The following is a 21436-nucleotide window of genomic DNA, read 5'->3' on the forward strand; positions in this document are numbered from 1 at the left end:
ACAGCAGAGAGCTGGATTGGAAGAGGAGCAGCCGGGACTAGAACCAGCACCCATATGGGATGCCAGTGCCTCAGGCAAAGGATTAACCTACTGAGCCACTGTGCCGGCCCCTATTTATAATATCTTAAACTGTACTGGAAAGACCTTGTTGTCTATGAGGGAAGGGGAAGGACAGAGGTACTGTCAAAATTAAATCCATTTTGCTTTGTATATCCCTTTGAGAATCTAATGAAAGCAGTGGGCCTCCTTAGAAAAATGCATATGACCTCAGACTTAGAGCATTTTTACATGGTATTTCAGCAAGTTTCTGCGCTTCTTGAAACTTCATCTGTAAACCCAAACCCCTCCAGGTCTCCTGTACTCCACATTGAGTACTCTTGCTATATAGTAGCTATGCTAAAGGATAAGTGACCTCAGATCCTGCAGGATACTTGGGTTATTTAATGCTGACGAGAAGAAGCAGACTTTACTCAGGAACCTGTAACCTGTGCTTTAGCTGCTGGGCTGGTCACAGGCTTCACAGGCTTGCTTATTACCTCACTCGCTGTTCACAGCCTTCTCTGTTAGGTTCTTTTCTTCTGCCCAACATCTAAAAGTTGAACTTCCAAGTTCTTCCTGAATACCCTCTTTTTTTCTACTTACTCCTTGAAAAGCCGCCTTTTCCACCAGATTTAATACCAGAATATTGCTGCTAGATTGATGGCGTCAAGCTAGATGTCTTTTCAGAATGCTGGATGCCTATATGCAGCTTGCTACTCAGGATCTCCCTTTGAATGTCTCATGTATGTAACAGATAAAAATTGTTGCAAAACCATTTTTTTGTGACAGCTTCATTGAGAATTCACATGCTTTAAAATTTACTCTGAAAAGGTACCCTTCAGTGATTTTCCATATATTCTGAGTTGTACCAACTCTCACACTTTGTAATTCCAAAGCATTTTTTTTAAAGATTTATTTATTTACTTGAGAGGCAGAGTTACAGACGGGAAGAGAGAGAGAGAGGTCTTCCATCTGCTGGTTCACTACCCAGATGGCCACAATGGCAGGAGCTGGGCCGATCCAAAGCCAGGAGTCAGGAGCTTCTTCTGAGTCTTGTCTTCCACGTGGGTGCAGGGGCCTAAGCACTTGGGCCATCCTCTACTGCTTTCCCAGGCCATCAGTAGGGACTCTAACTGGTGCCCATGTGGGATGCCAGCACTGCAGGCAGATGGCCATGCCACAGCATTTTGTTTTTCATTCCAAAAAGAAATCTCATATCTATCAGCACCCACTCCCTCCTTCCATTTGCCTTTCCCTTGCAGCCCTTGGCCCTCTTGATTTGCATATTCTTGCCATTTAATCTAATAGGTGGCCTTTTTCTTAGTATTATGTTTTCAGGGTTCATCCATGTTGTTGTGTGCATCAAGGCTTTATTTATTTTATGAACAAATAACATTCCATTGTAAACATGTTTTTGCCAAAGCTCTACTGCTTGAACGATAGGGAATATAAAGCTACGGAAATGAAAATAAAGTGATAATCCCGTGTAACTTGGATTTAGAACTTGAGTTGGTAAAAAATTGTGTTCCATTTATACCTTTTCCATAAACAAAATGTGAGCCTGTAGTCACTTGTAATCTGCAACATCTCAGACACATTGTGACATTTACTTTTGGAAAGGTAAGTTTTTTTGTTTTTATGTCTGATTAGCTGCATCTGTGTATTTGTTTTAAAGGCTTTGTAGAAACCATTCTTAAATGTTTCATTATTTTATGACAATGAGTTTATTTGTAGGTCATATTCTAATAAATTTTCTTTGCAAAGTTTGAAATAAGGCATCATTTTCAGTGAAAAATGTCTTTGTGTTTAAATGACATTATTGAATTACAGTATAAAATGCCAAACTGTTAAGAGACAAAATTTTATTTTCTTCATGTTTTGAGGTTTGGTGTTCATGAATGCATAAAAGCATCAAACATTTACTTTGAAGATCTACACATAAAACTATTTATTTGAATATGGACATCTGAATAAATCATCAAGATCATCTAAATACTATTTCTAATTATGATTTCAGACATTAGTCTTGATTAAGTACTGCAGCCGTTTTTTGAAGCCATTTAGGGATTTCCCAGAACAGATCAGTGGTTTTCTTTGTCCAGAGGAAACATTTTTAACAAAGTAATAAATGGACTTCTAAAAAATTTAGTAATTTCAGAGGGAAAATATTCTTCATTATTGACATTAATGTGAATAAGCTAAGAGATTATAGAATCTTCAGTTCTAAAAGATGATGAAGAATATAAAATCTGAACTTGGATGAAACTGACCTTTCTCTGCTATTAGATGAAGAGGATTGTCTTCATGACTAATGTAAGAATTTAAAGTAATGAGGCACATTGATAAGTGAAACGTTGCAGCCCTAAGTGTGTTCTGCTCCCTGTCACGGACAGAAGGGATGGGCAGAAATCTTTGTTAGGGATGTGGTGCGTCAGTGTGTACTGGTGTGAAGTGTAGAGGAGTGTTGTTTTAGGTTTTGTGAGGTGATGAGCTGATATGGTCACTTGTTTGAGTCGATGCACATTGGTGGAGTTTTAAATTCGCAGTGTAGAAGGGAATGAGCACTTATCAGAACAGAAGGAAATGTGGTTAAACGGTTTCGGCTCTCATTGCAGCCTATTTCCCTTGGTCCAAATGGGAGGAGAAATGGAACCTTAGGGTTTAGGGTTTTTTTCCAATATTAGCAAAAATTTGTTCAACATGGTTGATTGAAGCCCTTAGCAAACATGACTGTGTGTAGTAGCGAAGGAGAGTGACATAATGTGTACTAGGAAGGCATCACTCCTCTGGGTTTATTAGCATCTCAGTAATAATTTTTCTAGCATGTTTATAATTAGCAGTCACTTATTCAGCATCCCTAAAAACAAGGGTCTTAGACACTTTTTGAAGAAACTACTGAATTGAATAAACCAAAAAATGAGGCTTCCTGCTTTTTCCTCAAAATGAGAAACTGTTACTGATTCTATATAATTATATAAGTAATAAAGACAGTTTTCGACTCACAAAGCACCAGGATTATCCAAAGAAAATATATTTGGTATATATAAGTGAAAAACCTCATTTATTTATAAAGATGGATCTGATAATGGTGTTTTGAAAACTCATTGATGTACTGCATGTGTCCTCTGCATTTTAAAAGTCTTGTTCAAAGCAGGTGATAAAATAAGTATGCTGATTTTTTATTCAGAAATTCATACTTGAAGTAGAGAAAACCTACAATGTTTTAAAAAGTAATTGTTAAGCGGCCAGCCCCATGGTGCAGTGGGTTAATCCTCTGCCTGGGACGCCAGCATCCACATGGATGCCAGTTCTAGTCCCGGCTGCTCCTCTTCCAATCCATTTCTATGCTGTGGCCTGGGAAAGCAGTAGAAGATGGCCCAAGTGCTTGGGCCTCTGCACCCGCATGGGAGACCAGGAAGAAGCACTTGGCTCCTGGGTTTAGATCAGCACAGCTCCAGCCATTGCGGCCATCTGAGGAGTGAACCAATGGAAGGAAGACCTTTCTCTCTGTCTCTCCTTCGTACTGTCTGTAACTCTACCTCTCAAATAAATAAATAAATAAAAAATTTTTAAAAAATAAAAGTAACTGTTAAGTTAGTGTCATGTTAGGGCAGAGATTTTACGATCTTTAATCTCTCATGTTTTTTATCTGTATTACAAGAAAATATTCACCTCAAGATGATAGCATAGCATCATCCTACCTAGATAAATTTTTAGTTACTCCTGAGGACAGTTACTTTTGGACACAATCTGAGGACTAATTTAGTAATTGAAAATCATCTTAGTTTGGGGATCAACTCTAGGGTTGTTACTTACTTAAAGAATGGTGGAGATTGGAGGGGCGTTTGACCAGGCAGTTCACATGCCAGTTAAGACACATGCAGTTCCGGAGAACCTGTATTCAAGTCCCAGTTACACTTTCATTTCCAGCTTCCTGCTGGTGCACTTCCTGGGAGTCAGCAAGTGATAGGTAGCTCACGTAGTTGAGTCCCTGCCACCCAAGTGGAGACCTGGATTGAGTTCCTCACTACAGTTTTGGCCCAGCCTCTACGGTTACAGGTATTTGGAGAGTAAACCAGTAGATAAGAACTCTGTGTGAATGTTTATGTGTCTGTTTCTGAAAGAAAAGAAAGAATTGGTAAGCAAATTGTGGGGTTTTTTGGTAGAAGAAAAGTTAATGCAATTGTAAAACTTAAATTCCAAAAAGTAAGGCTATAGGAGTTTTCTAATACAGCTAATGGTTTACCAGAACGATACTTTCATTTCAGCAGTTTTGACAGTCTTTCTAAAATTTATTGGTACTTTCTAAACCTCAGTGCATAAAATACAGTGAACATACTGAATTTTCAGTAACTTGAGATATTGCAGCATGCTGTAATACTCCTTTTAATTTTTATTTACTTGAAAGTCAGAGAGAGCTCTCAATCCTTGGTTAAGTCCCAAAATGCATGCAAAAACTAGGGTTGGGCCAGGCAGAAGCCAGGAGCTAGGAACTCAGTGCAGATTTCCCACATGGGTGGCAGGAACCCAGTTATTGAGCATCACTTGTTGCCTTCTAGGGTGCCCATGAGCAGGAAGCTAGAACAGAGCTGGGGCTTGTGCCCAGGCACTGCATTATGAGATACCAGGTGTCTTAAATGGCATCTTAACCACCAAACCCCCACCCCAGGATACTCGTTTTAGATATTTCTCTAATGTACAAGCTATTTAAATTATCTTTTATATGAGAGAGAATTTCATAGAAAATTTTCATATCTTTTGAAATATTTATTACATGTTAATTGATTTTCTTAATCTGTAGTACTTAAGTTCAACAGTAAGTGGAAGTAACTATTTTGAATTAACATCAGGTTCTTTTTTTTTTTAAGGTTTATGAAAGTCAGAGTTACACAGAGAGAGGAGAGGCTGCGAGAGAGAGAGGGAGAGGGAGAGAGATCTTTCATCCGATGGTTCACTCCCCAAATGGCCGCAACGGCCGGAGCTGTGCCGATCTGAAGCCAGGAGCCAGGAGCTTCCTCCAGGTCTCCATTTGGGTGCAGGAGCCCAAGGACTTGGACCATCCTCCAGTGCTTTCCCAAGCCAGAGCAGAGAGCTGGACAGGAAGTGGAGCAGCCAGGTCTCGAATGGGTGCCCATATGGGATGCCGGCGCTTCAGGCCAGGGCGTTAACCCACTGCACCACAGCGCCAGCCCCTGAATTAGCATCAGTTTCTAAAGATATGATTGTTAACTACAGCCATATCCTGTAATCCAAAAACTTTTTTTTAACATTTATTTTATTTATTTGAAAGATAGAATAACAGAGAAAGAGGTCTTCCATCTGCTGGTTCACTCCTCAGATAGCTATAACGGCCTGAATAGGGAGGGCCAGGCCAAAGCCAGGAGCCTGGAACTCCCATCTGGATCTCCCACGTGAGTGGCACGGGTACTTGGAACTATCTTCCACTGCCTTCCTTGGCACATTAGCAGGGATGCAGAGCACCTGGGACTTGAATAGGAACCCCTGAATGGGATACCAGAGTTTCAGGTGGTGGTTTAACCCGCTGCGCCATGTCGATGGCCCCCTAAAACTTTCAAGTTATATTAAAAAGACTGGGAAATAGCTTGAATTAAAATCTATATGAAGTATAGCAGGAGTGCTGATTCAAGTCCCAGGTACTCCATTTCTGATACAGGTCCCTTGCTAATGGTGCCTAGGAAGCAGTGAATGATGGCTCAGGTACCCGAATCCCTGCCATCCGGGTGGGAAGTCCAGGTAGGGCTCCTGGCTTTTTGCCTGGCCCAGCCCTTGCTGTTGTGGCCGTTTGGAGACTGAACCAGCAGATGGAATATCTCTCTCTGTCTCTCTCTAACTCTGCCATTCAAACAAATCTTTTTTTAAAAAGAGGGGTGGGGTGGATAGGTGGGTGTTGTGGTGTAGCAGGGGTTAAGCTGTTGCTTGGGATGCCCACATTCCAGATCCGAGTGCCAGTTCCAGTCCTTGCCGCTTCCAATCCAGCTTCCTGCTAGTGTATCCTGGAAGATAGCAGATGATGACCCAGTAATTGAGTTGCTGCACTCAGCATGGGAGACCCAGATGGGATTCCTGGCTTTGGCCTGGCCCAGACCTGCTGATGTTGCCATTGAGGGAATGAACCAGTGGATGGAAAATCTCTCTCTGTCTCTCACTCTCTGACACTCAAATAAATAAATAAAACTTTTTTTTTAAATGAAAATAATTTGGAAAAAAAAATCATAACCAGAAATAAAACACTAAGAACTAGATTAACAATCTTTAGAGCATGGTCAGAGGCTATAGTGTTTATATATACTTTTTGGTAATTCTTAATTTTTCTTTTTAAGAAACATGTAGGGTTTAAGTCATCCTTTGATTTTCTTGCGTATGGTGTGTTTTCGGTGGTTTTCATCCTTTTTTCTGTCTTAGGTATACTTGAAGGCTCCTATGATTCTGAATGGAGTCTGTGTCATCTGGAAAGGCTGGATTGACCTTCAGAGACTGGATGGGATGGGCTGCCTGGAGTTTGATGAGGAGCGAGCCCAGGTAGGGCAACTTGAGGCTTTTTTGAACATGGTCCCTTTGCCCCTTAATCTTGCCTTTGCTAGGAATCTGTTTAAGAGTTAAGTATAGAAAGTATTATGTTCAAATAATATTGAAAATCCTAAAGACATTAAGCTGCAAATCCTGGGCCTGATTTTGAGTTTTTCCTATAAGTGGTTTCTAAATTTCATTGGTACCCTGCTCAGGGGGGACTTCAAATTCCCATAAATGGTTCTTTCCAATATTTGTTCTTTAGCTTTTATAACATTATGTGAGGGGGTCAGAATAAAAGGTAGGAGCATTACTTTTTGGAATGCCTGAGTGTGGCGCTCAGCAAATCGTTCCCCAAAAAGCAAGGATGAAACTGAATTGGGAACAGACGAGACACCCATTTAAGGTCTCTGGAAATCAGAAGACATAAATTGAGAAGCATTTATTCAGAGAAAGATTTTAGTAAGACCAGTGATAGTTTATGGCATTTTAGTCAGGAGCTGCTCTTACCTCTCCCCAGCTCTGTAATCCTTAAATTCTACCCTGGGCAGACAGGGCAAGCCGTAAGGATTGGCTGTCAGAGAGAGCTGATTGATATTTATTTATTTATTTATTTATTGACAGGCAGAGTTAGAGACAGAGAGAAAGGTCTTCTTTCCGTTGGTTCACCCCCCAAATGGCTGCTACGGCTGGCGCACTGCACCGCTCCGAAACCAGGAGCCAGGTACTTCCTCCTGGTCTCCCATGTGGGTGCAGGGCCCAAGCACTTGAGCCGTCCTCCACTGCCTTTCGGACCACAGCAGAGAGCTGGGCTGGAAGAGGAGCAACCGGGCAGAACCGGCTCCCCAACCGGGACTAGAACCCGGAGTGCCGGCACCACAGGCAGAGAATTAGCCTAGTTTGCTGCAGCACCGGCCAGCTGATTTATTTAAAGCAGATCCTAGAAAAAATTCATGCCCAGGGATGTCGTTGAAAACAGCTAAGGACTCATTGGCAAACAGGATGGCAAAACTATTGGTGCAGGAAGCTAATGAAATGGAGATTTATCAAGGAGCCCCAGGGAGAGAGAACTAAAGTGAGGTCTACTAAGATCACATCCATGTGGTCTGGAACGCCATGTGCATGTGCAAAACTACACTTGTTGTGAAGAAGACACAGAATTCTCTTGCACACTACTAATCCCTGACTGGATTGAGGGCAGACTGATAACCTGCTGAACTTTGAAGCATCACACACACAGATTGAATGGCAAGCAATGGAATCCTGCTGGCTCAAGGTGTTAAGCAAAATCTCTCACAAATCACTGGCTAACAGCTAGGCTATGCTGACCTAGAAGTAGCCTCCCAAAAAGACTTAGAAAACAAATTAAGCAGTGAATTCAGAGGCTATCCACCGCTGGAGAAAAGAGACTACAGAATAAGTTAGGAAAGTAACTAAACAAGTATCACCAACAGGGGTCAGAATGCAGAGTTCTTCCAGTCATGAGACACAAATCAAAATGTGTGACTCCTATATGGAGGAAAATTGTCAAAGGAAAAGGAAACTATCTTTGCATTTGTGACACGTCAAATAGTTACTCTAAACATGCTGGAAGAAGTGAAGGAAAATTCTTTGCTTAAAAACCAAAGGGGGAAAATAAAACCAAAGGAAATTATGATATCACTCATCAAATAGAGAATATCAGTGAAGAGTTCATTGATAAAAAAAGAATCAAATACAAATTTTAGAATTGAAAAGTACAATAATTGAAAAATTTATAGCAACAGATGTGAGCTGATAGAGGAAAGAATCTGTAAACTTGAAGAGATAACCAATCTGAAGAATAGACAGAATAAAATGAACAAGTTCTTGGAGATCGTGGGATATCAGCATTCATACTACTATATATATATTTTTTTAATTTTTATTTATTTATTTGAGAAGTAGAGTTACAGACAGTGAGAGGGAGAGACAGAGAAGAAAGGTCTTCCTTCCATTGGTTCACTCCCCAACTGGCCGCAACGGTTGGAGCTTCGCCAGTCCATAAGCCAGGAGCCAGGTGCTTCTTCCTGGTCTCCCATGTGGGTTCAGGGGCCCGAAGACTTGGGCCATCTTCTGCTTTCCCAGGCCATAGCAGAGAGCTGGATTGGAAGAGGAGCAGCTGGGACTAGAACCGATGCCCATATGGGATGCCGGTGCCGCAGGTGATGGATTAACCTGTGCCACAGCACCAGCCCCATATTTTATTTTATTTGAAGGAGTTACAGAGGAGGGGGGAGAAAGATCTTCATTTGCTCATTCAATCACCAGGTGGCCATAACGGCTGGGGAATGGGCCAGGCCAAAGCCAGGAGCCAGGAGCTTCATCCAGGTCTCCCACTGGGTGTCGGGCCCAAGTGCTTGAGCTGTTTTCCACTCCTTTTCCAAGGCATTACCAGGGAGCTGGATAGGAAGTGGAGCAACTGAAACATGAACTGGCGCCCATATGGGATGCTTGTGTTCAGGTGGTAGCTTTACCCGCTGTGCCACATCACTGGTCCTTGGAATGACTTCTTCTTTTTTTTTTTTTTTTTTAAGATTTATTTATTTATTTGAAAGGCAGAGCTACAGAGAGGCGGAAGCAGAGAGAGAGAGAGAGGTCTTCCACCTGCTGGTTCAATCCCCAGATGGCTGCAAGGGCTGGAGCTGGACCTATCTGAAGTCAGGAGCCAGGGACTTCTTCCAGGTCTCTCATGTGGGTGCAGGGGCCCAAGGTCTTGGATCATCTTCTGCTTTCCCAGGCCATGGCAGAGAGCTGGATCAGAAGTGGAGTACCTGGGACTCGAACTGGCAACCATATGTGTTGCAGGCACTTCAGGCCAAGGTGTTAACCTGCTGCGCCACACAGCACCAGCCCCTGGATTGACTTCTAAAACTAAAGTATTAAGGGGCCAGCATTATGGCACAGCAGGGACCCAACTGGCCTATTGATCTGGGACTTCCAGCCTCCAGAACTGTGAGAAAATTTCTGTTGTTTAAGCCACCCAGTGTGTGGTATTTTATATGGCAGCCTAAGCAGACTGGAACCACCTGTCTGATGCTGGCAAGTTATTGCATCTCTGAGCCTCAGATTTCTCCTTCATAAAACAGGGTTAATCCTACTCACAGGTCTGGGCATTCGGTGCAGCAGTTGAGATGCCACTTGGGACTCCCACATCTCTCATCAGAGATTAAGTCCCAGCTCTACTTTCTGTCCGGCTTCTGTTAATGCATACCCTGGGAGACAACAGATGATGGCTCAAATGCTTGAGTCCCTGCCACCTATGTGGGAGACTCAGATTGAATTCCAAGATCCTGAAAAACCTATTTTTGGCCTGGCCCAGCCCTGGGTGTTGGGGACATTTGAGGAGTGAATCAGTGCGTCTCTTCTAGGTCTCCCACGTGGGAGGAGGAGCCCAGAAACTTGGGCCGTCTTCCGTGGCTTTCCCAGCGCATTAGCAGGGAGCAGCATTGTAAGTGGAGCAGCCAGGACTCAAATTGGCTCCCATATGGGCTGCCAGTGCTGCAGACCATGGCTTAACCTGCTATGCCACAGCATGGGCCTTCTAAATAGAATTTTTAAAAAAGAATGTTAGCCGGGCTGGCACCATGGTGGTTAATCCTCTGCCTGCGGTACCAGCATCCCATGTGGGTGCTGGGTTCTGGTCCTGGTTGCTCTTCTTCCAGTCCAGTTCTCTCTGCTGTGGCCCAGGAGGGCAGTGGAGGATGGCCCGAGTGCTTGGGCCCCTGCACCCGCATGGGAGACCGGGAGGAGGCACCTGGCTCCTGGCTTCGGATTGGTGCAGCGCTGGCCATAGCGGCCATTTGTGGGGTAAACCAATGGAAGGAAGACCTTTCTCTCTGTCTATAACTCTACCTGTCAAATAAAAAAATAAAATAAAATAAAATCAAAAGAATGTTAGCCAGAAAATTGTGGGTGATTGAGGTAGCATATAGTACCTGGCATGCAGTACAGTTCTGAAATGAAGACTCTTGATTTTGTTACTGTGTGCACTTGAGCATTTTATATTTATGGTTTCTATTGTTCTCAAGAGATACTAATGTCTTTCTCGTGTAGTAATGTATAATTTTGAAGAACATGAATCAATCCGCTTTCATTGGAGATATTTGTGCTGGAATGGGCCTCATCTCACTCTGGGAGTGAGCTTGGCTGGCGTCCCCACTTCTGTGTCCCAACACATCTGTCTCTGCTGATCACACAGGCAGAAGTAACTCTGCTGAATGAACCAAAGGGTTTTTTAAATTTACCTGAACTCATAGTTAATGTTATATCAGTGATAACAGAGTATATAGTTGTCCCTCTACATCTGTGGGTTCAGCCAACCATGTATTGAAAATATTAGAAATAAAATTGTATATGCTGAGCATCTACAGAGTTTTTTCCTTGTTCCTAAACAACTATTTATATAGCGTTTCTATTGTATATTATAAGTAATGTAGAGGTGATTTAAAGTATACAGGAGGATGTGTGTGAGTTATGCAAATATTGTGTCATTTTATAAAAGGTACTTGAGTATCCACAGATTCTGACATCCCTGGTGAGTTCTAAAATCAGTCTCCTTTGGATACCAATAGTTGGCTATAATTTGATGTAGAATTTGAGTGATCATATTATTGCCTTGAAACATCTCTAAGTAAAAGGTGGTGTTGAAAAAACTAAAATCATGTAATATTTTGACCTTCACAGTTACTGACTTACAAATTGGTTTTATTATATAGCTAGTCCTAGAAGAATAGTTTCATTCAAAAATAAGATTTTCTAAGAAACTTAAAATAACATTTGTGTACATTAAATGCATCTTTATATTAATCTAAACATTAAGGTAATATGCAGAATAGTTAGTCTTGATGCTTATTCATGTACTTTATTAGTTTCTATCTATATCTATTATTTTTCTTATATTTCTCTGAAGGTTGTGTATATTTTTTCAATATGCTCTTATTTTTTCTTTACATAAAAAATTCTTTTTATAAAAGATCTATTTATTTATTTGAAAAGCAGAGTTAGAAGAGAAGAGAGAGAGAGATCTTCCATCCACTGGTTTACTTTTTTTTTTTTTTTTTTTTTTTTTTTTTGACAGAGTTAGAAAGAGAGAAAGGTCTCTGCAGTGCTAGCATCCCATATGGCTCTGGTTTCAGTCCTGGCTGCTGCACTTCCTATCCCATTCTCTGCTAATATGCCTAGGAAATCAGAGGAGATGGCTCCAGTCTCTGGACCCCTGCACCTACATGTGAGAAGAAGCTCCTGACTCCTGGCTTTGGTCTGGCCTAGCCCTGATTTTTGCGGCCATTTGGGGGTGAACCAGCAGATGGAAGATCTCTCTCTCTCTGTCTAATTTTACTTTTCAAATTAATTAATCTTGAAAAAGATTCTAGGGCCGGCGCTTTGGCTCACTTGGTTAATCCTCTGCCTGCAGTGCCGGCATCCCATGTGGCGCCGAGTTCTAGTCCTGGTTGCTCCTCTTCCAGTCCAGCTCTCTGCTGTGGCGTGGGAAGGCAGTGGAGGATGGCCCAAGTGCTTGGGCCCTGCACCCGCATGGGAGACCAGGAAGAAGCACATGTCTCCTGGCAAGAAAGATTTTAGGGGCCAGCGCTGTGGCATAGCAGATGAAGCTGCTGCTGGCAGTGCCAACACCACATATGGGCACTAATTCGAGTCCCAGCTGCTCTATTTCTGATCTAGCTCTCTACTGTGGCCTGGGAATGCAGTAGAATATGGCCCAAGTGCCTGGATCCTTGCACCTGCATGAAAAACCTGGAAGAAGTACTTTTTGTATGTGTAATGAATAAAGGGTTTTTTTTTTTTTTTTTTTAAGATTTATTTATTTGAAAGAGTTGCACAGAGAGAGAAGGAGAGGCAGAGAGAAAGAGAGAGAGAGTCTTCCATCTGCTGGTTCACTCCCCAACTGGCTGCAATGGCCAGAACTGCGCTGACCCAAAGCCAGGAGCCAAGGGCTTCTTCTGGGTCTCCCACACGGATACAGGAGCCAAGCACTTGGGCTATCTTCTAGTGTTTTCCCAGGCCATAGCAGAGAGCTGGATGGGAAGTGGAGTAGCTGGGACTCAAACCAGCGCCCATATGGGATGCCAGCCCTGCAGGCAGTGGCTTTACCTGTTATTCCACAGGGCCGGCCCAATAAATAGTTTTGAAAGTTCTTCAAACAAAAGATATTTCTGAGTACAATTATAGAAACAAATTGTTAACTGGTTGTATTTTCATCTTTTTATTTTTTCCTTTGTAAGTATACATTTCAATGCATTCTTTACACTCTTGGTTTTCAGTAATTGTAGTACTCCACAAGCTTGAAAAACTGAATATTTTAATCAGAGTTTGCAGTTTAATATTTTGATGATAAAAAGGGCCACAAATTTGATTAACAAGTAAATGTAGTTCAAAATGTACAGTTGGCAAGCAACTAATTTTGAACAAAATGTAATGATGAAAACTGATTTACCAAAAAAGACAACATCATTGTAAAAGTTCTTGGCTTTGCTGTGGGTCCGTATAAGAGCCAATCATATTATCTTCATTGTACTTCTATTGAAATTTTTTTTATTTCTTTGAGAGACAGACCTCCCATCCGCTGGTTCTCCCCCTCAAATGCCTGCAGTGGCCAGGGGACCAAAGCTGGAATCCAGGAACTCAGTCCAGGTCTCCCATATGGAAGACTGTTTGAGCCATCACCTCTGCCTCCCAGGGTTTGCATTAGCAGGAAACTGGAATCAGGAACCCAACTAGGAGTTGGAACCAGGCACTCCGATATTGGATGTGGGGCTCCTGACCTCTAGGCTAAACGCCGGCTCCATTTTTGTTTTTCTAAATGACTTGACTTTGACAATCACAGAAGGTGTTTCATATTCAGTGGAATATTCTTTCAGAAGATTAGAAAAATCAAACCATAATTGGACTTCATAGATTTTCTGTTTGAAGTATTTGAAGTCACTGGTGTTCTTCAGCTGTTTGCAACGTTTTTCTGTCATTGAAACCAGCATGTAAACAGCTTTGCTTTCTGTATGTGCACACAAATATGGGTGAAATTAATTGGGAAGAGTCATTTTATTTAGATGCAGAGTTGTATTCTGCCTAGTGATGTGTTAAATGTACCATTTGCAGCTGCATGTGTCAGGTTGTGTTGGAAATGGTGATGCTTCTTCAGCAGAATTGATTGGTTTTGGTGTTCATGTGAATGACGATATCCTGGTCCCCACTCTGACTAGTAAATGCCTGCATTTTATGCACATTACATGCATCATCCGCATACTTGGAAGTGAATTTGATTCTTAATTTCTCATTAATTATGAACTTCAAACGTTTTGCTGTAGAAAGATGTTACCAAACTAAAATAAATAAAAGTCATGTAGCTTTGGGTGATACAGTTAAGACAAAGTCACTGCAACAGGAGTGGTCATCTGTAAATCTGTGAGCAAACTGTTAAGCCTTCATTTCCCCATGTGTTTCACATACATCCAACCATGGTTGTTTTTGTTTGTTTGTTTTTTAACAGGTAGAGTTATAGACAGAAAGGTCTTCCTTCCGTTGGTTCACTCCCCAAATGGCCACTACGGCTGGTGCTGTGCCAGTCCGAAGCCAGGAGCTAGGTGCTTCCTCCTGGTGTCCCATGCAGGTGCAGGGGCCCAAGCACTCAGGCCATCCTCCACTGCCTTCCCGGGCCACAGCAGAGAGCTGGACTGGAAGAGGAGCAACTGGGACTAGAACCAGCACCCACATGGGATGCCGGCGCTGCAGGCAGAGGGTTAACCAAATGAGCCATGGCGCCGGCCCCTCTGACCATGTTTTATGAGGACCCAACCTGGCTACTTTGTGCAGGTTGTGATATAGACCGTGGAATAAGATACTAGGATGACAAGTGTTGGAAACATCTCCCACCCTCACCTAAGGCTGGGTAGAGTTTGTTGTCCTTAGCCATTTGAGCCCACTTCATGGTTGAGTGGCCTTTATGCTGTCCTGCAGAGAAAGGTGTTACTTGTGTTGCAACAGGAAAGGTTCAGGATCACACTGGTAGTCACCATTTGTCTATCCCATTTGTTGAAGTACAAACTCTGTTCACAGCACATATATCTCACACATTAGTAGAAAAAACAGAAGTTGGAACTAGAAAGTAGAGGGCTCCATCTCTCCTGGCTTATTTTACGGTAATAGTGCTTTTTAATCTATTAATGAAAGAAAAACCCATCCATAACTATTGCCAGACTGCATATTCTGGCTAATTACCTTCCTTAAGGAATTAGATCACATCTCACGTTATATGGTGTCATGTCATCCTCTGCAGCACTTAGTCACAGCTGAATTTTACATTGATTTGTTAATTTTATTTTGTCTACCTGTCCTGCTAGACCAGAGGTTCCATTGGGAAAAGCACTATTTCTTCCCTCGTATTGTATTGGTGGCACCTAGCTTACTAAGGGCCAGATACGTATTTACGGGATAAAGTGAGAGGGTGAGCATTTTTGCACAGTGAATTAAGCTGCTGCTCATGATGCCTACATCCCATGTTGGAGTTGCTATTTCAAGTCCTGGCGTCTCCACTTCCAATCCAACTTCCTGCTAATGCATCCTGGGTGGCAGCAAATGATGGCTCCACTGCTTGGGCCCCTGCTACCCACATAAGAGACCCAGATGGAGTTCTTCGCTGCAACAGCCCTGGCCGTTGAGGGAGTTTGTGGAGTAAACCATCAGATGGAAGGTCTCTCTCTCTCTGTGTCTCTTTCACTCTGCCTTTCAAATAAATGAAAGTATATATTTTTAAAAACAGAGTGAATGTACGCATGGGACAGAAGGGGCATCAGCAGATATGTCCCGTTGATACCTAACTAAATAATAGAAAGCCCTTGGGAATTGAGAAGCGCATTCTTTTGCAGGTATCTCTGGTTTGTATAATTCTGAGAATACAGTAGGTATGTGTAATTGTTTAGTCAACTATGAATTTTATATATACCTATAAATAACAGCTGGTACTTAATGCTCTCAGGTAGTGTGCTTAAGCATTTTTAAATGCATTATTTAATCATTACAACAATCTTATGAAGTGTTACTATTCCCATTTTACATGTGAATTTACTGAGGCTTAGAAAAATGAAATAATTTGCTCTGGGTCATAAGGCTGGTAAGTGCTTCATCACAATGGGAATTTTGTCATACCTTTCAATTCTAAGTTACAGACATTGCATCAGTGAAAATTATAAGCATTATAAAATCCTACTAACTGAGAAAGGATTTATAACAGGCATTGCATCATTTCCCACACAGAAAGGATGGTGAGCTGTCTAAGGCTCAGTGAGTGACTTGGACTTCTGTTGGCTAGAACTGAATTATATGGTCACCTCGTGCTTCAGTGAATCTAGGAAAGTGAATATTGATAACTTCTTGCATTGGTTTGGGTCTTTCAGTTTTTTCAAGTGTACAATCAGAAAACCTGGCACATGTCAGAAGTGCTGGAGACATAGAGCTTTTATAATTTGCAGGCACCGTCATCAGAATGAGCCATCCTAGAAGATGTGCTCTGATGGCTTTGTGGTTGGGGATGGTTGACCCATGGAAGCAGAAAGAGACTGTAGGAGAATTGCAGTAATCTAGGTACGAGCTCTTAGAGGTCTAAACTGAGAAAATGTGTATAGGAATGAACAGGGAGAATAACTCAAAAAACAGAAGGACAGATGGAGATTTGTTGCCTGTGGAGATGATCAAAGAGGGACAAGTCAAAGGTGGCTCAGGGTTGTAGTAAAATGAATTAATGAGGCCATCAGCAGAGACTTAAGAGTAAGGGAAGGGAGGTGTTTTGTGTTTGACGTAGCAGTTAAGACACCTCTTGGGATGCTAGCATCGAAGTGCCTGGGTTCAGGTTACATTTCTGCTCCTAGTTCTAGCTACCTGCTAAGTGTGTACGCTGGGAGGCAAAAAGAGATGATTCAATTGGTTGGATCCCTGCCATCATACAGGAGGCTTTGAATTGAATTACAAATTGAATTCCAGAATCCTGGCTTCTGCCTGGCCCAGCCCCATCTATATTGTACATGCATTTGGGGGGAGTGAAACAGTGGTTATATCTTTCTCTGTCTCTTGTCTTTCTACTTTTAAAATAAATTATGTGAAAGGCAGAGTTAGAGATAACTAGATTTAGAGAGAGAGAGAATCTTCCATGCATGGGTTCACTCCTCAAATGGTCACAACGGCCGGAGCTGGGCCTATCTGAAGCCAGAAGTTTCTTTCAGGCTTCCCATTTGGGTACGAGGATCCAAACACTTGGGCCATTTGCTGCTTTCCCAGGCACATTAGCAGGGAGCTGAATCAGAAATGGAATAACCAGAACTTCAACCGATGCCCGTATGGGATACCAGTGCTGCAGGGAGCAGCTTTATCTGCTTCGCCACACTGCCGTCCTCTAAAATAAAATTAAAAAAAAAAAAAAAAAAAAAGAATAAAGGAGAAAATTCAAATTGGTGGTCTTTTTAGACATACTGAGCCTGAGGTATGTAGGTTTTCTTCATGAGCAGATCTTTGGTCATGAATTGGGAAAGGATTATGATATATTTGTTATACCCGCGTATTACAGGGGTTTTTTCTTGATAATATTTTATCGCGTTTTTATTTGTCTGAAAGTTCCTAACACTTGTATAGCCAGTTCTGTTGGTTTTACCTTTACAGTTTGTGCTTTAGTGTCAGAGAGAGCCTTCATTATCCCTGAGTGATAGAAATATTTATCAGATTTTTTTTTATTCTATGACTTAAATGTTGAATTAATCAAACCTTTATTTTGGTAGAAAATGAAGTAAGGAAAAAAAGAGCGTTTTCAATTGTTAGAATGAGATTGGACATTATTACTAAGGTGTAATATGAAACTTGAAAGTGCCCCTTACATGAGGCTGACACCGTGGCTCACTTGGATAATCCTCTGCCTGTGGCGCCAGCATCCCATATGGGTGCCGGATTCTGTCCTGGTTGCTCCTCTTCCAGTCCAGCTCTCTGCTGTGGCCCGGGAAGGCAGTGGAGGATGGTCCAAGTGCTTGGGCCCTGCACCTGCATGGGAGACCAGGAGGAAGCACCTGGCTCCTGGCTTCAGATCAGCGCAGTGCTGGCCGTAGTGGCCGTTTGGGAAGTGAACCCAACGGACGGAAGACTTCTCTCTCTCTCTCACTAACTCTGTCAAGTAAAAAAAAAAAAAAAAAAAGAAAGTACACTATACTGAATCTTCTATAAAAGTACTTCTAAGGTTAATTTTTCTGGTGTTGATATTTGGAGAAATTCTCTGCTGTTACTTCCTTCTAAAAAGAAAGCATCACTGATTTTTAAATTTTTATTATAAACCTGAGTTAAAATAGATACTTCCTGTATTTTGACAGCAGGAGGATGCATTAGCACAACAGGCCTTTGAGGAAGCTCGGAGAAGGACACGTGAGTTTGAAGACAGAGACAGGTCTCATCGGGAGGAAATGGAGGTGAGAGTTTCACAGCTGCTGGCAGTAACTGGTTAGTACTTTCCCCAAAACTCTCAGGCTCTGTTTGTGATGTTTGTGTATAATGTTTTTTAAATAGTTTAATTTTTGTGTTTAATTTTTTAAAAAACAGTACTTACTTTCTGTATTTTATAAAATGTAATTGCTATAAATGGATTTAGTCTTTATTTTAAGGTTTGTACATGAATTCTTCATTTGATGGTCTTAATAAATCATTTACTATAACATGATATATTTTCTCTTAGTTCAGATTTCCAAATATCTTACCTCTTTTTCTTAATTATTTTTGAGGTTATTTGTAAAAGTTACTTTATTTATTATAGAAAACACTTTTAGAATGTTATTAAAACTCTTCAGGAATAATATTTTTCATTTTTAATGAATATGTGTCTTGATTTTTTGTAACAGTATAATCTTCAGTCACTGTAATCTCTTTACTAGAGGAAAATATTTTCACAGAGAATGGAATTAACAGATTGTTTTCATTTAACCTTTTTTGGGTAACTTCATAATAAAGTAAAATACTGATGCAGAAGTACACACTAATTATTAATAATTATTATAAGGCTAACACCCCTATAATACAGGTCCAAAAATACAACTTTGGGGCTGACACTGTGGCATAGAAAAGTTAAGCCTCCACCTGCAGTGCCAGCATCCCCTATGGGCACTGGTTCAAGTCCTGGCTGCTCTACTTCCAGTCCACCTTCCTGTTAACGTGCCTGGGAAAGCAGCAGCAGATGTCCTAAGTGCTTGGGCCCATGCACCCACGTGAGAGACCTAGAAGAAGCTCCTGGCTCATGGCTTCCGCCTGGCTCAGCCCTGGCCATTTTGGTCATTTGGAAAGTAAACCAACAGATGGGAGATAATTCTCTCTCTCCTTCTCTCTGTGTATCTATGCCTTTCAAATAAATGAATGCATCTTTTTTTTTTTTGACAGGCAGAGTGGACAGTGAGAGAGAGAGACAGAGAGAAAGGTCTTCCTTTTGCCGTTGGTTCACCCTCCAATGGCCGCCGCGGCCGGCGCGCTGCGGCCGGCGCACCGCGCTGATCCGATGGCAGGAGCCAGGAGCCAGGTGCTTTTCCTGGTCTCCCATGCGGGTGCAGGGCCCAAGCACTTGGGCCATCCTCCACTGCACTCCCTGGCCACAGCAGAGGGCTAGCCTGGAAGAGGGGCAACCGGGACAGAATCCGGCGCCCCCACCGGGACTAGAACCCGGTGTGCCGGCGCCGCTAGGCGGAGGATTAGCCTAGTGAGCCGCGGCGGCAGCCTGAATGAATCTTTTAAAATAAAGTAAACTCTGACAGCCACCCCAGCATTCCCCCACCCTGTGTGTATGTAATCATGACCTCAAATTGCTCAAATAATCCTCCTGGTTTTTAATTATTTTTTATTTATTTAAAAGTTGGGGTTTCTCATCCTTTGGTTTACTCCCCAATACTTGGAACAACCAGGGTTGGAGCCAGAAACTCAGTCCAAGTCTCCTAGGTGTGAGGCAGGAACCCAGTTACTTGAGCCATCACTGCTGCCTCCCAGGGTCTGCATTGACAGTAGCCAGGGTCACAATTGGACCCAGGCTCTCTGATGTGAGACATGAGCATGTTACCACAAGGCTAAACTCCTACTCCTATCCCAATTTTTAAAGTGATCACTTCTTTGCGTTTCTTTATAGTTTTTTGACCCCTGAATTCAGACTTAGACTATGAGAAGATGGTCTTGCTTGATTTTTAAATTTGCCATCTTTTAATGAATGTGGATGTTTGATTTTTTTCTACATAAAATTGTATCTTGCTTTAAGCAGATCTTAAATATAAAATTAAATTAAATATAAAAATTAATGTTAAAATTAATATTTAATATAGAGTATTCAGAAATAAAAATTCTTTAAAAGCTATACTTTGTATAGGCATGGTGATGCAGCAGGTTAAGCCACCACTTATGACACGTGCATCCCATGTCAGAGTGCCTAGGTTCAAGTCTTGCCTGCACTTCTTTTTTTTTTTAATAAATATAAATTTCATAGGCACAGCTTTTGGAATATAGCAATTCTTCCCCCCATACCCACCCTCCCACCTCCCCACTCCCAAACCATCCCACCTCCTACTCCCTCTCCCATCCCATTCTTCATTAAGATTCATTTTTAATTATCTTTATATACAGAAGATCAGTTCTATACTAAGTAAAGATTTCAACACTTTGCACCCACACAGACACACAAAGTATAAAGTACTGTTTGAAGACAAGTTTACCGTTAATTCTCATAGTATAACGCATTAAGGACAGAGATCCTACATGGGGAGCAAGTGCACAGTGACTCCTGTTATTGATTTAACAATTGACAGTCTTATTTATGGCATCAGTAATCACCTGAGGCTCTTGTCATGAGCTGATAAGGCTATGTAAGTATTTTGAGTCCATAAACTCTGATGTTATTTAGACAAGGCCATAATCAAAATGGAAGTTCTCTCCTCCTTTCAAAGAAAGGTACCTCCTTCTTTGATGGTCCCTTCTTTCCACTAGGATCTCACTCACAGAGTTCTTTCATGTAGGCTTGCCTGCACTTCTGATCCAGCTTCCTGCTAATACGCCTGAGAAGGCAGCAGATGATGGTCATTGGGTCCCTGCCACCCACATAGGCCAGATTGATTTCCAAACTTCTGGCTTCAGGCATTTGAAGAGTGAACCAGTGGACAGAAGGTCTCCTGTCTCCCTCTCTGTCTCTCTGCCTTTCATATAAATAAATATCTTCTAAAAAAAAAAAAACCCTAATATGTCTAAAAAAGAATGCTATTAAACACTAATGTCTATCATGTACTTCAAATTTATAATATGAACATTTCCCATGAGAAAAAATAAAACATAGTCATGTTTCATAATCAAAAAGCATTAAATTATAGTTATAGTATATCAACTAAATAGAATAATTTCCAACATTGATTCAATGTTATGTCCATAAGGTAGATTCATACAGACAGAAAGTAGAATGGAGTTGTCAGGGGAGATGAAGAGTTCAGTGAGTATAGAGTTTCAGTTTTGCAAGATAAAAAGTTCTAGAGATAAGTTGAATAATGTGAATGTACTTAACACTGCTGAACTGCATACTTAAAAATAGTTGAGATGGTAAGCTTTATGCTGTATATATTTATTTGTGCACTGTTAATTAAGTGTGTGTATGTACAAAGATGTTACTTAAAGAGCCCAGACTCTAGAGCCAGACTGAGAGTTCTGAGTCTGACTCAGCCACTCAGTTCGTTGCCTTAGACAACTTGCTGCATCTTTCTGTGGCTACATTCCCTCATCCATAAAATAAGGGTAATGATTGTGTCTGTCTCATAAGGGTCATTTTCAAAATTAAATGTCTGCACATGGGAATACTTCT

At 41.6% G+C, this 21436-nt stretch overlaps 1 protein-coding gene across 3 annotated transcripts in view; it reads left to right on the forward strand.

The window, feature by feature from the left end:
* CBFB (core-binding factor subunit beta) overlaps positions 1 to 21436 on the forward strand; it is a 64593-nt gene that overhangs the window by 28661 nt on the left and 14496 nt on the right. For 2 of the 3 annotated variants that reach the window (XM_051847191.2, XM_070062592.1), the window contains 2 exons: positions 6463 to 6579; positions 17943 to 18038. In XM_051847191.2, coding sequence (XP_051703151.2) covers positions 6463 to 6579; positions 17943 to 18038 — 213 coding nt within the window. Of the gene's footprint in view, positions 1 to 6462; positions 6580 to 17942; positions 18070 to 21436 lie in introns of all 3 variants that reach the window. The other variant, XM_070062591.1, reaches the window with a different exon arrangement.

This window comes from Oryctolagus cuniculus, chromosome 18, assembly GCF_964237555.1.
Source record: "Oryctolagus cuniculus chromosome 18, mOryCun1.1, whole genome shotgun sequence".
NCBI lineage: Eukaryota > Metazoa > Chordata > Mammalia > Lagomorpha > Leporidae > Oryctolagus > Oryctolagus cuniculus.